The sequence below is a fragment of the Periplaneta americana genome, chromosome 1 (genome assembly GCF_040183065.1).
Source record: "Periplaneta americana isolate PAMFEO1 chromosome 1, P.americana_PAMFEO1_priV1, whole genome shotgun sequence".
Classification (NCBI taxonomy): Eukaryota; Metazoa; Arthropoda; class Insecta; order Blattodea; family Blattidae; genus Periplaneta; species Periplaneta americana.
In genome coordinates this window covers 210,398,754-210,414,149 of record NC_091117.1, presented here as the reverse complement: position 1 = coordinate 210,414,149, position 15,396 = coordinate 210,398,754, and the positions used below count along the sequence as shown (strand labels likewise).

At 37.7% G+C, this 15,396-nt stretch overlaps 1 protein-coding gene across 5 annotated transcripts in view; it reads left to right on the top strand.

Moving 5' to 3' along the window:
* The first annotated feature begins 4,146 nt into the window (after window positions 1–4,146).
* Window positions 4,147–15,396, top strand: part of Iru (E3 ubiquitin-protein ligase Iruka) — a 38,818-nt gene continuing 27,568 nt past the window's right edge. For 2 of the 5 annotated variants that reach the window (XR_011334237.1, XR_011334238.1), the window contains exons 1-2: window positions 4,154–4,486; window positions 4,878–4,991. Coding sequence is in view for 3 of the 5 variants with exons in the window: in XM_069836858.1 (XP_069692959.1) it covers window positions 4,403–4,486; window positions 4,878–4,991 (198 nt within the window). In the remaining 2 variants the exon portion in view is untranslated. Of the gene's footprint in view, window positions 4,487–4,877; window positions 4,992–15,396 lie in introns of all 5 variants that reach the window. The other 3 variants (XM_069836858.1, XM_069836878.1, XM_069836889.1) reach the window with 3 other exon arrangements.

The following is a 15,396-nucleotide window of genomic DNA, read 5'->3' as shown; positions in this document are numbered from 1 at the left end:
GTGAAATAATGCAACTCTATTACATCAAGCAACAGATCTGAAAATTGCTGATTACAATGTCATTAATCAGTTTTTTCCTGCAGTTCTTTAGTCAAGCTTCTAAGTTAGATATTATAACTGCATATCTGTCACATTTACTTTCACAAATCAGAGTTTCTTTTTCCAAACTCCTAATCTGTTTATTATTTTTCTGTAACTCATCTTCTATCAGTGGCATACGCAGAATTTTGTCGGAGGGGAGGGGAGGTATTAATTGTTTACAATTTACATTATCAGTATTTTAAATTTTATGTATTATTATTATTATTATTATTATTATTATTATGTTGCGGTATATTTATTAATATTATACTACGTTCTAATAGAACACATTCATGAATATCCTTATAAAATATTCGAAAAGTTTTTTCACAGCCATCCAATTTTTAACAAATTTTAACTTCCATTTCATATATTTAGCCAACAGTTATAATATTTGTATGTGATAAGTAAGACACTTTACTTTATATAACAGGAAAATCCATGGAAACAATCAAATATATTGAAATAAATTTAATTATTAAACACAATACTGGGACATGGAACTTACCAAGGATGAAGAATGAAACTGGCATTTGAATATATATAGGAGGATTATGCCTTATGTCGATGTAGATATTGTTACTCTAATAGTAAAAAATTAGAGAAGGGAAAACGTTTATGGATTAAAAAAATACATCTAAATGTCATTTTTAAGTTCAAGGGAGGGAGTTTTCAAACCCGGAAACCCCCTCTGTCTTCCATTAATCTTAGCCTTTTCTTGGGACTGAGCGTGTAATTGTGCTCCGAAATAATATCAGAGACGTGTGAACAGTCCGCAATAACAGTTACATTGGTTCTGGTACTCCATTACTTCTATTCATAAGCCCGGTTCCCACAGTGCTTGTTTCTATGATGAATTCCAAGCTGGCAGCGCTGATGTCTGCTCTGTGTGCTTGCTTCACTGGAAATAATGCGCTCTGGTGGCAGGTTTAGTGACTAGCTTGCTGATTTCGAGATTAGGTTGCTTGCTATTTTTCGTGTTGGCTTGCAGGCTGAAACCGTAGATCATATATACCCCAGATAGGTCGTCCTTATAGGCTTTGACGCTAACAACTTTTGTCAGGTTTACTACGCTGCCATCTAGTTACATAAGGAGTCACTGTATGACTTGAGGCTTTCCCAGCATTTGATGTAGAATAACTCTTCTCGGGCTCTCAGCCAGGTGAGTTGGAGGTTTGCTTCCAAGCTTTCGATGGCTAGCTCTGCCATCTTCTTCAGGGAATGAAGTGATGTGGGACCATGTCTAGCCGGTATATATGCAATAGTAGGGCTTCCCACTGCGGGCCAATCAGGAGCTAGTTCCTAGTCCTGACCGCCAGGTGCATTCTGGTTGGTGGAAGCGGTAGCCAATCAAGAGCTAGTTGCTAGTCCAGACTGTCTGCCATGTGCTGGTGGTCTAAGCGTATTGATGGCAGGTTTCCATGCTGTACTCAGCTGTTGAAATGATTGCCATCTAGCTGGATTTCGATGGCTTCCTTGATAACCAAGTCCCAGGAACCTGATGTCTTGCCCAAGATTGTGGTGGCTCCGAAATCTATCTTGTGACCAGTTTCTAGGCTGTGTTGGGCTTAAGCCGCCCACAAAGATCTAAAACTTGCTGAGACCAGTTAAGGACGACCTTGGTCCAGGACACCTGGGGTCTACAAAATTCCTTGTGAGTGTGGGAAATGCTACATCGGGCAGATGGGATGCACCATTATGAAACGCTGCAAGGAACATCAACACAGCAGAAGACTATATTACTCTGATAAGTCTGCAGCAGCCCAATACAGCCTTGCAAGGACGCGTTTTGCGTACCTTTTAAATTTGTCTTCCCAATTCTCTTTCGATTTTCGCCGTCGAAAGCTTGGAAGCAAATCTCCAATTCACCTGGCTGAGAATCCGAGAAGAGTTAAGGTACGGTCACACGTCGCTACTTTTGCAGCGATGCAGTATAAAAAAACTGCGCAACTCTCGTACTGCGACGTGTGAACAACGGTGCAACCCGAAAAGTAGCGGCTGCAGAACCTGCTGCTCGCTACTTTTCCATGCTGCGCGCAGCTTAAAAGTAGCGACGTGTGAACAGGGTTCTCAGGGTTGCAGCAGCAGCATTTTTGATATATGTTTTGTTGAAACTTTTGCTGCGGTTGCGACCAGTGTTGCCACCCAAACGTGCCAATGATACTTTTATTGTTTGGATGTATTTTAATGTTAGATGTGATGAAAATAAATTATTTGTAACAGTTATTAAATGCACAACACAGTCTGAGAATATTTGCTGACGATATAATTCACTTTTTTAATTTTCTGTAGCGTAGTTTCAAACAGGAGAGTTGCCAACATTGATTACGTGAATATGCTGTTGTTTATCATTTAAGTATATAAAAAGGTAAAAAGGTAAAGGTATCCCCGTAACATGCCATGAAGGCACTTGGGGGGCATGGAGGTAGAGCCCCATGCTTTCCATGACCTCGGCACTAGAATGAGGTGATGTGGTCGGCACCACGCTCTGAGCGCCTTTTACCCCCGGGAAAGACCCGGTACTCAATTTTATAGAAGGCTGAGTGAACCTTGGGGCCGTTCTGAAAGTTTGGCAACGAGAAAAAATCCTGTCACCACCTGGGATCGAACCCCGGACCTTCTAGTCCGTAGCCAACTGCTCTACCAACTGAGCTACCCATTTAAGTATATAGGCGTTTTTAAAAGCTTTATAGTAAAAATAATGCCAATTTCTGAATACTAGTTAGGACAGAAAAGCAAATAGATAAGTAAGCTTTCGCATGAGTTTATTAATAATGCGAACATAACCACAAAATGTATATTGAGAAGTCAACACGGAGATGGAAACGTGCAGCATGGCTGCGGCTGCAAAAGTAGCGCCTTGTGTGTGAACAGACTCGCAACCTCCAGTTGCAACTTTTGCAGCACGAAAAGTAGCGTGCAGCGCGCTACTTTTGGCTTACGTGTGAACACGACACGCAACTTTTGCAGCTGCAGTACAAAAGTTGCGCAGCAAAAGTAGCGACGTGTGACCGTACCTTTATTCTATTAGGAGTCACGTCATAATTCCCATTTGAATTGCATTAGCGACTGTACTGCCATCTCGTGTTCGTTTACTGCGGACGAGTGGCGATCCTGGCGGTTGTTCTCTTCAAAGTGCAAACGATTTAAACACAGCGTTGACTTATCTGTTACATATATGATCTAGTCTAGAACCAAAGATGATGTAGTATCACCGCTGAAACCATGTCGCCATGTTCGTTGTTTTCCAACTAAATCTGTCTTTTTTTTTTCCTCCATATTCCTTAGTTGCTAAGAAACAGCAATTAAACATCGGACTTTAGCTTACACTTCTGGTTTAATTACCGTATTACGACATTTACTATTGTCAATGTATGACTTTTTACACTCACGGTTTTCATCATGAGTGTTGGCAACATGATTTTTCAATTTGAACTATGGAAAGAGCGTGTGAACAGCAACACGGGAGCCATCGTAATACGCATCAGATGACCAAACTTGCTGGCCAGCAATGAAATAAGTACCGTGGGAACTGGGCATTATTTATTACTTCTATGAATAGACGACGAAGATAATTCTCAGTGTTGCCAATGGTACATTAATATACCCGCATTATGGAATTCAATGTTTTTATACCACTCTGCTGATTGTAAAATAGCGCTCGGTTTATCTGGAAACCGCTGATATTGTCAATTATGAGAATAATTTATGCTTAATCTACATAAATATTTCCCGCTAACACTTTTTAATCGCCCAATAATGATGCCACCCATTGAGAACTAGCGGAAATCTTTCAAAATTAGTGATTTTTTTTTTTTTTTTTAATCTTCGGTTCTGATTCATCCCAGGGTTGGAAAGTTCGCTTACACAATCATAACATCATAGGTAAAATATCTTTGAATGCATGTACAATACGATAATAATAAAGTTATCATTATCTGATAACCCTGGGAATTAGGTATAGATATTATTAGCGTTTTCATATGTATTATACCGTTGTTTATTGGGAAATTTTGGTTTTTTCTTTCCAAAAATTTCCCTGTAATGGCCGAAAAAAATTTCCAACTATGGAACATATTCTCTGTTTTCGGGTCTATTGCGCTTATTTGGTGAGGTGGTCTGTTGTAGACATTTTAGGATTATGGACAGTAATTGGTTACAGACGGATATGAAACATATACATAAACATACATAACGAAATTTAATACGAAATCAACAGTCCCACCGGTATATACAAAATCAGATATTACACGCAATCGCAATCGTAGTAATCAGAATCAGAAACCCGAATCAGAGTGGCAGTGAGTACAAGTAATCAGATATGGCTGAAGCTGCTGTTCAAGATACTGCAATTCCTAGATTTTTTTGTCATAAATGTAGTGTAGAAATTCCCCGAGTGTTACCGGTAAGTTAAAATACATAATATTTATTAACAAGTCAAATACGTAATCTGTTGTACCAACATATGTGCATATTTACTTTGCTGTTTCAATTGTTGAACCACGGTATGTGAACTTTTTGAAGGATCAACTGGTTTGTTTTTCGATTATGTAGTCTTAGAAAAGTAGAACATTGAGTATCAAATACTTAAGGGATAGCGAGTCTTGTATATTATATATATACACAAGTATACACGCATATATTACAGGTTTCATGTAGGATTGTTATTATGGAATGAAATTCCAAATCCGTCTGGTATCGAACTCATCCTACTTTTCATGTGTAAATAGTATTGAATAAGAGTGTATTATTAATTGAGTTAATGCGTAAGAATGTAACATATTACTTTATTTCAGGATTTCACATGCCCAAACTGCTATAGTGGGTTTATTGAAGAGTTGGAGGCACCCCCGGACCTTACAGATGACAGTGATACGGAAATGGAAGTGGAAGATGAGGCTCCTTTTGAGGTAAATTTATTATACAGTTAGCCAAAATGTGTGAAATTTATTCTTCTTTCTTTTTTTTTTTTTTTTTTGCGTACATAGCCTTTTGAAGTAATTAATTTGCTGTCGTTTTAAATTATTTCAATAATTTCACGTTGTAGGCTTATTTGTAGATACTTTTATAGGCCTAATAGATTTAATATTACATGTTACATCAGCTGTCGTAACATAACGTTTGTTTTTTTTTTTTTTGTTAAATGTTGATAACTTTACGTAGATATCGCTGGGTAGTCAAGTGAAATAAGGAAGTTGTTTGTTAACTCCAACTTAATAGCCTATAGCTACGTTAAGCCTAGACTAATACATTTTCGTACAGCTTAGATAGAATAACAAACCGCCAAACTCGTTTCATTCAAGAGCGTGTGTTTAGTGTACCAACACAGTCTACTATATACAGTCACGAAGCATGAGTTTTGAGGGTGCTAGAAACAATAGACTGTGACGGTACTATTTTGCATTGCCTGTAATGAGGCGATATTAGCGATCCTAGTGGTGAGCAACTACCTAATGTTTGCATATTTACTACGTATTGAGCTTCGCGACTGTATATAGTAGACTGTGGTACCAATGTAAGGTTATCTACCATGTGAGTAGGACCTATTGTTTGAGCTGCGAATTCAGTTTTAGGGCATTATTAGAATATTGTTTTATTATCAAATACTTACAGATATTGGAATTATACCAGCAAATTAGATTTTCTAGTCAATTTTCTTTTATATGAGTAAGGAAGTCATGAAACAAGAACAAATTGAGACAGTGGTGCAGGAGTAGGACATGTGCGTTCAGAGCGGTAATTGGCAGCTTACTAATGTAGGGGAATCAAGAAAGTGAATAGGTACTTGTACTCATTTGGATGTAAGTGAGAATTTATTATGCAACAAACATGTGGTTTGTTCTAGGAGATAAGTAGACAATATCGCAAGTACGTAGCAGATTTTCCTACAAGTATCTGTCATTGCTGTGAACTGACTCCTCCCACGTATACCTTACGCAGTAATACTCATTTACTCAATACATACATACAGAGAAAATGGATATCAATGTACAATCTCTTTCACTGCTGTAGTGAGGAACCATCTGCTGCTTAATTGTAATCCAATTTCGTGATTGATAGGGATCGGAAGTATGTTCACTATAAAGTAGTATGGCTACTTCGTATATCTTTCCTGCCAGGGAGTAAGAGTACAAGTCAAAATAGCTTTCAGGACAGAGGGACATATGTGCGTTTTTTTTTTTTTTTTAAAGCAAGACTTAAAGTGCTGCAGCAAGACCGTTCTTTTATTACAGTTGCTTCACCGTCGCTGTAGCAAGCGTGCAGCAAATCAAAACTTCGCTTTACGAGTTTGCTGCACGATCCATCATGGCGGAATGCGTGTTTTGGTCTTTTGCAATGTTTATTATTGTTAAAATCATCTAGTAATAATAATTCTATGTCATTATCATGGAAGTCGAAACTATTTAACATGTTCGGTTCTTTTAAGGTTACATTTATTACTGCAGTAATAGAAGCCAATATTAATTGTCCACCATTTTGCAGTCAGTTGACCTACTTACGTTTTTTTTCGACCCTCATTTTGCTGCAGCAAAGGCATGAAGCGCTTACTGAAGCGCTTTAAAAAAAAAGCGGAAAGCATGGTTTACATTATTATGAAATTTAAATCTTTCAGTCTTTATCCAACAATACCTAACGGAAGCAAGTAGTCACCTATTGAATTGTGCACCTAGCATATTACATGTGCAAGTTACTGTTAGTGTGTTTATCAAGAGACACTGTGTTTAAATTTGTTTTGTCTTCTGTAATTGGACATAATATGCATTACTTATACATCCAGAAATATCTGGTATCAGACGTGTATGGAGGTGTGGTTAAATATATACGAACTAGCAATACTACTTTATAGGATATATACTTCCGAAGCTTACACATATACAGTACATACCTGTTATTTGCAGTAGCCTAGAAGTTTGAAGTGATGACCATCTGCTTCTACACACATTTTCCAATTTTGGATTATGTTTCAACAGTTCTTCACGTGAATTATTAATTTCAGTGATAGTTTACTAGAATTCGTGTGAGTCCACACCTGTGGAGTAACGGTCAGCACGTCTGGCCGCGAAACTAGGTGGCCCGGGTTCGAATCCCGGTCGGGACAAGTTACCTGGTTGAGGTTTTTTTCCAGGGTTTTCCCTCAACCCAATACGAGCAAATGCTGGGTAACTTTCGGTGCTGGACCCCAGACTCATTTCACCAGCATTATCACCTTCATTTCATTCAGACGCTAAATAACCTGAGATGTTGATACAGCGTCGTAAAATAATCCAATAAAAAATAAAATAAAAAAAAAGAATTCATGTGACTACTTGAGCCATATTACGCGAGCTAAGCGACATAATATTACAGTGCTTACGACAAAAAGAAATTAAGGCTTGCTTAACACTTGCTTAAGTCCAGAAGTAGCCTATTTAAATATCCAGCATATCCCTATGCTGGTGCTTTTCAATGTCCCCTCTACGAAACATTTTTGTGATGTGGCAGCGTCTGATATAGGGACAACTTTTTTTTTTTTTTGCATGGATATTAGATGAAATGGAATGTCGAATGGTTAAGAATTCACATTAATATTACAGTTGGTTTCCTCGATAAAAAAATTGGTAAATTTGAACATGTGTTTGGTATGCAGACATAGACTTCTGACACTCTATCAGTTGACATCAAAGTGTTGGGAGATGCCTTGCTAGAACTCACTACAAAAATATCAGTTCAAGGAGACATACTTTTAAAAAAGTAGCATATTGTAGTACACAAATATGCTAATATATTATATACACAAATTAAATAAACACAATAGAAGCAGGCTATATAAGCTTTTAGAAGCTCAAGATAGGCATATTTGTTTCTTATTAGGAGAGAACAAGTGATGTTTTCTGGAAATGTGGTAGTGTGGGTGGAGTGCTGTTCTACATACGTGCCATTTCTGTCTTTCAACGCCCTTCTCTCTCACACACTAACAGTTGGGGAATGCACAGATGAAGTGTCAGAAGTCTACTACTACTATCACTGGGTTCTTGACATTTTAAATGCCACTTCCCTTTGCCACATCTCTCCCTACTTCTTCTTTCTCTTTTCTGTCTTTTGTCTTTTCTTATATTTGTCAGTTGTTACATTCTGTATTACAGACACACTTATTATTACATTATATTATACTTACCAGTAGGATTCAAATCAATGACATTGCGGGATTCTTTTATTATAGGATATCGCTTAATTTTCGTCAAGTTTGACAAACTATTCTGACGTCACAACATGGCCGACGTAAACCAACACGACGAGTAAATAAAACTCACTGAGATATCACCTCAACTAACCCACTAACCTTCTCACATGAGTTGACCTCATGTCACTGAGATATCACCTCAACTAACCCACTAACCTTCTCACATACGTCGACCTCATGTCACTGAGATATCACCTCAACTAACCCACTAACCTTCTCACATACGTCGACCTCATGTCACTGAGATATTACCTCAACTAACCCACTAACCTTCTCACATACGTCGACCTCATGTCACTGAGGTATCACCTCAACTAACCCACTAACCTTCTCACATAAGTTGACCTCATGTCACTGAGATATCACCTCAGCTAACCCACTAACCTTCTCACATATGGCGACCTCATGTCACTGAGATATTACCTCAACTAACCCACTAACCTTCTCACATACGTCGACCTCATGTCACTGAGATATCACCTCAACTAACCCACTAACCTTCTCACATACATCGACCTCATGTCACTGAGATATCACCTCAACTAACCCACTAACCTTCTCACATGAGTTGACCTCATGTCACTGAGATATCACCTCAACTAACCCACTAACCTTCTCACATACGTCGACCTCATATCACTGAGATATCACGTCAACTAACCCACTAACCTTCTCACATGAGTTGACCTCATATCACTGAGATATTACCTCAACTAACCCACTAACCTTCTCACATACGTCGACCTCATGTCACTGAGATATCACCTCAACTAACCCACCAACCTTCTCACATACATCGACCTCATGTCACTGAGATATCACCTCAACTAACCCACTAACCTTCTCACATGAGTTGACCTCATGTCACTGAGATATCACCTCAACTAACCCACTAACCTTCTCACATACGTCGACCTCATATCACTGAGATATCACCTCAACTAACCCACTAACCTTCTCACATACGTCGACCTCATGTCACTGAGGTATCACCTCAACTAACCCACTAACCTTCTCACATAAGTTGACCTCATGTCACTGAGATATCACCTCAACTAACCCACTAACCTTAACGACCCTTGTTAATGAATTGATCTGGCGTAAAGATTTCACGCAGGTAGTAAATGGTCCGACGCGTGACAATGCCCTCTTAGATGTTTACCTACTAAGACCTGTCTCTCTCTTTGTCAACTCTGAAAGTCTTCATAAAATAAGTGATCACAATAGCGTCTTATTAGAAATCTTATGGGAAAACACAGTAAATCCGAGGTCAAGTCCAGTGTCTGTCTGGAATTTTAACAAAACCGATGTCCATGAATTACAAACGTTTCTACGACAAAAGCATGATGACTTTCTAAGGACTGAAGGAAATATGGAAAATGTGTGGCATAAATTTAAGTGTATAATTTTCGAGGCATTAGTAAAATGTGTACCTTCTAAAATAATTAAGAAAAATCCGGACCCAGAATATTACACTAATTATATTCGCTACTTAAAGAAAAAGACAAGGCGCGCATTTAGCAAACGTAAACGGAGCCATGAGCATTGGGAAAAATATGTTGAATTAATTAAGAAACTTGAGTGTGAAAAAAGGTTAGCTCAGGAAAATTTTCTAAAAACTATTTTAAAAGAAGATGAAAGTAACAATTGGAGACAGTTTTATAATTATGTACGCAGGAGAAAAGGGAAAAATGAAGGAGTAGTGCTTTTACGAAATCAGAACGGAGAAAGTATAACTGATGACAAAGAAAAGGCCGACTTATTAAATTCCTATTTCATTTCGGTTTTCAATAATAATAATAATAATAATAATAATAATAATAATAATAATCCCGCTGATAGGAGTGGTTGTGTCACAGACCGTGAATGTGAACCAAATTCGACTTTCAAAATAACTTCCAAAGGGGTTAGAGAGAGAATAACGAAATTAAAAAATCGGAAGTCTCGAGGACCAGATAGTATTGCTACAGAGATTCTTAAATTAGGTTCCGAGGCCATAATTCCATACTTAATGCGTATATTTCATGTTTCCATAAACAATGCAGCTATTCCATGTGACTGGAAATCAGCTATAGTGGTACCCATACATAAAGGTGGAAATAAATTAGATGTCGGAAACTACAGACCGATTAGCCTTACATCTGTCGTATGTAAAGTCATGGAGCATTTGATATCGGATTATATTCGTCATGTTCTAAATGCGAAAGACTGGTTTTACAACCGCCAGCATGTTTTTAGGGAAGGCTTCTCATGTGATAGTCAAATTACGTCGCTGGTTCAGAATCTAGCTGAAGAGGTAGATAGAGGCGGAAGAATCGATGCAGTTGTGATTGACTTTTCGAAAGCATTTGATTTGGTGCCACATGACATATTAATAGATAAGTTAAGTAGGCTAGGAATAGATAAAAGAGTGGTGCTATGGATCCAAGAATTCTTAAAAGGTAGAACCCAGAGAGTTAGAGTAGGTCATGAAATATCGGAAATTGGAAATATAAGTTCAGGGGTGCCACAGGGCAGCGTTCTGGGTCCATTACTCTTTATAATATACGTAAATGACCTATGCCAGGATATTACATCAAATGTGAGGCTATTTGCAGACGACTGCATTATCTATAGAAAGATTAGAAATAATTCAGATGTAGATGCTATTCAAACAGACTTGAATAAAATTTACAACTGGGCGTTAAAGCATAGGATGAAAATAAATGGTTCTAAAAGTAAATCTATAACATTTTGTAAAACCCGAGAGGAAACTACTCTTAATTACGAATTCAGTGGTGTTGTAATTCCGCAAGAACAATGTTGTAAATACCTAGGAGTGTATTTAAACTCCAAACTTTCTTGGGGAGAGCATGTTGATAATGTTACAGGCAAAGCATGGAGGGCACTTCACTTTATTATGAGAATCTTGAGAAAGGCTAGCCCCAAATCGAGGGAAATAGCATATCTAACATTAGTGCGACCGTTAATGGAATACGGAACTACATGTTGGGATCCCTATAGAATATATCAGATAAATTCCTTAGAAAGAATCCAGTATAGAGCAGCTAAATTTGTTAAAGGTAAAAGAGAAGATGGGAACGATACGATAAAAGAACTTAAATGGGAAACTTTGGAAAACAGACGTAGGAAAACTAGAATAACATCATTGTATAGAGCACATCTAGGTCAGAAAGCATGGGTAGACATAACGGCTCGGTTAGAAAAGCCAACGTACTATGGTAGGAACGATCATGATTTTAAAATCAAATGTAGGAAACAGAAAACGGATGTAGGTAAATTCTCATTTTTAAATAGAACTATAAATGATTGGAATGACCTACCTGCAGCGGTCTTTGAGGGCTGTCCTTCCTTAAGGAGATTCAAGAATAATTTAAAGAGTTGTGTATAAAGTGAAAATTAAAATTAAGGTGACATTCAACATTTAATTTTTTAAGGTGGCGTGTATTTATCTAGCCTGACGAGTTTACTTCCTTGGTTTGAATTGTAAATTATTTAAAAATAGCGTGTAAGAGGGCCTTAGACTAGAAATGTTTAGTTTAAATGTAGTTCTGTTTATAAGTACAGTATGCATAAGAATGCAATTATTTGACTTATTTGAACTGTTGTATCAGTGAAGCGAGGTGAGTCAGTGAAGTTATGGTTTTACAGTGCAGTGAACAGTTCCGATCAGTGATAATTTATAGCGTCAATGAAATGTGTTCTATAGTGTCAGTGAAATGTGTTACAGAGTGTCAGTGAAATGTGTGCTAAAGTGTCAGTGAAATGCGTCATAGTGCCACTACAGGGAATGAGATGAGAGTAAAGTGAAAGACTATTGAAAATTATGTAGGACCTATACATAATCATGTAGGTTGTGTTGTAAAATTAGGTGTTTTATTTTATGTTTTATTATTATTGTGTTAAATTGTATTGTGTATTCTTATTGTATTGTGTATAAAATTGTATATGTGTTGTAAATTTTATTATGTATTGTAAATTTTATTGTGTATTGCTTATCATTTTAACTGTGTATTGTTAATATTGTATATACCACTGCCACCGGGTGCTTGCCCACTTGCAGTGTAAATAAATACATACATACATACGTCGACCTCATGTCACTGAGATATTACCTCAACTAACCCACTAACCTTCTCACATACGTCGACCTCATGTCACTGAGGTATCACCTCAACTAACCCACTAACCTTCTCACATAAGTTGACCTCATGTCACTGAGATATCACCTCAGCTAACCCACTAACCTTCTCGCATATGGCGACCTCATGTCACTGAGATATTACCTCAACTAACCCACTAACCTTCTCACATACGTCGACCTCATGTCACTGAGATATCACCTCAACTAACCCACTAACCTTCTCACATGAGTTGACCTCATGTCACTGAGATATCACCTCAACTAACCCACTAACCTTCTCACATACGTCGACCCTCATGCCACTGAGATATCACCTCAACTAATCCACAAAGCTTCTCACATAAGTTGACCTTATGTCACTGAGATATCATCTCAACTAACCCACTAACCTTCTCACATCAGTTGACCTCATGTCACTGAGATATCACCTCAACTAACCCACTAACCTTCTCACATAAGTTGACCTCATGTCACTGAGATATCACCTCAACTAACCCACTAACCTTCTCACATACGTCGACCTCATGTCACTGAGATATCACCTCAACTAATCCACTAACCTTCTCACATAAGTTGACCTCATGTCACTGAGATATCACCTCAACTAACCCACTAACCTTCTCACATACGTCGACCTCATGTCACTGAGATATCACCTCAAATAACCCACTAACCTTCTCACATACGTCGACCTCATGTCACTGAGATATCACCTCAACTAACCCACTAACCTTCTCACATACGTCGACCTCATGTCACTGAGATATCACCTCAACTAACCCACTAACCTTCTCACATAAGTTGACCTCATGTCAGTGAGATATTGCCTCGACTAACCCACTAACCTTCTCACATACGTCGACCTCATGTCACTGAGATATCACCTCAACTAACCCACTAACCTTCTCACATACGTCGACCTCATGTCACTGAGATATCACCTCAACTAACCCACTAACCTTCTCACATACGTCGGCCTCATGTCACTGAGATATCACCTCAACTAACCCACTAACCTTCTCACATACGTTAACCTCATGTCACTGAGATATCACCTCAACTAACCCACTAACCTTCTCACATAAGTTGACCTCATGTCACTGAGATATTGCCTCGACTAACCCACTAACCTTCTCACATAAGTTGACCTCATGTCACTGAGATATCGCCTCAACTAACCCACTAACCTTCTCACATAAGTTGACCTCGTGTCACTGAGATATCACCTCAACTAACCCACTAAGCTTCTCACATAAGTTGATCTCATGTCACTGAGATATCACCTCAACTAACCCACTAACCTTCTCACATACGTCGACCTCATGTCACTGAGATATCACCTCAACTAACCCACTAACCTTCTCACATACGTCGACCACATAACATCACCCCATTCTCCAATCTAGCCAACATATATTCTCATAAACACACTACCGATATCCTATAGTCATATAGACCCTGACATTGCTCCTACTTTGTAACAGTATTCCATTGTTTTTACCACAGTGTTACAGAAGCAGTTGAAGAAATGACAATCAAATATTCCTTCATCAGCTGTCTTATATAATGTCACAGTTGACATAGGAAGTTAAAATGACATGTCAAGCTCTAATTGGTTAAAAATATTAAAATAAATGGAGAGAGAAAATACCAGTTAAGAACAAGGCATTCGGATTCGAACTCATGTCACACACCTTGCTGCAGTTCATTTCAGTGCACTTTACCCCCAGAACATAGGTTTCATATTGTCTTTCATTTCGTCGCACTTCTTCTTTTAATGTAGATACATTCAGAATTGAACAGTCTTGGTTTGGCAGTTGTATATGATGTATGCTACCATTGCCTATCTCATCAGCAGTGGCACTGTATGCCTTCACTTATACCTGTTTTGTTTTTAAAGATGGGACATGATAGTTAAGGGGAGAGGATGGTATTTTTTGGTGAAAAATGAGTAAATTTTCCAAAAAAAAAAAATCTTAAAAATACCCTGTGATATGTGTGGAGTGCATAGCATAACATTTTGTGGGTATTTGTGCCCTTATCGGGTGTCGAGTCGCCATTTTTAAACTTCCTGCATTATGGATTTTTAAATCATTCGCCCACTTTTATTGTTGTTTCCGGTAAATTAAATTTTCAAATGTTTTTTTTTTCTTTAAAATACCCTTTGATATGTGTGGAATGCATTGCATAACATTTCGTGGGTATTTGTGCCCTTATCGCATGTTGAGACGTCATTTTTAAACTTCCTGCGCTATGGATTTTCAAATCACACGCCCGCTTTTATCGGTTTCCAGTAACCTCATTTTTTTTGCTACATTGCCAGATAAAAATGGATTTAATTTCTGAACTGTTAAAGATACATGCATGAAATTTAGAACACACATTCTTTAGACTACTAGGAAACTTTTCTCTGTAACTGAATTTTGTTAATTGATTTCTTTTTAAAAATACGTCCGTTTGTTTGCAAGAAAGGAAATCAGAAAATTGTTATTAAATTTTAATTGTTTATTTTACAAACGTAGGGACTAATATCAAAATTCTGTTGCAGACAGTTTGTAGAACATGCTTTTGCAAATACATTGCAAAAAACTGTTTGAATCTATCTTTAAAAACGGTTTAGATATATCGGTTTTAGTACAATCCTGCATTGGGTATGTTTTTTTCAAATTTGGGCCCCCAAATAATTTTTTTTTTTTTTCAAAATATCTTTATTTGATTGAGTTGCCACAGCTATGAGCTCTTTACATACAAAAAATTAATATTTTACACCAAATAGGAAAAAGTTTTTAAAAATACCATCCTCTCCCCTTAAATGGCCGAGCTTGGAACAACAGCCCTATATTGTCAATATAGACAACCACACTGTCAGCTGATGGGATTAACGTTAAGATGGCTGACTTTTAAACATTCATTGACAATTGTCGCAAAGATAAAAAAACAATACAGAACT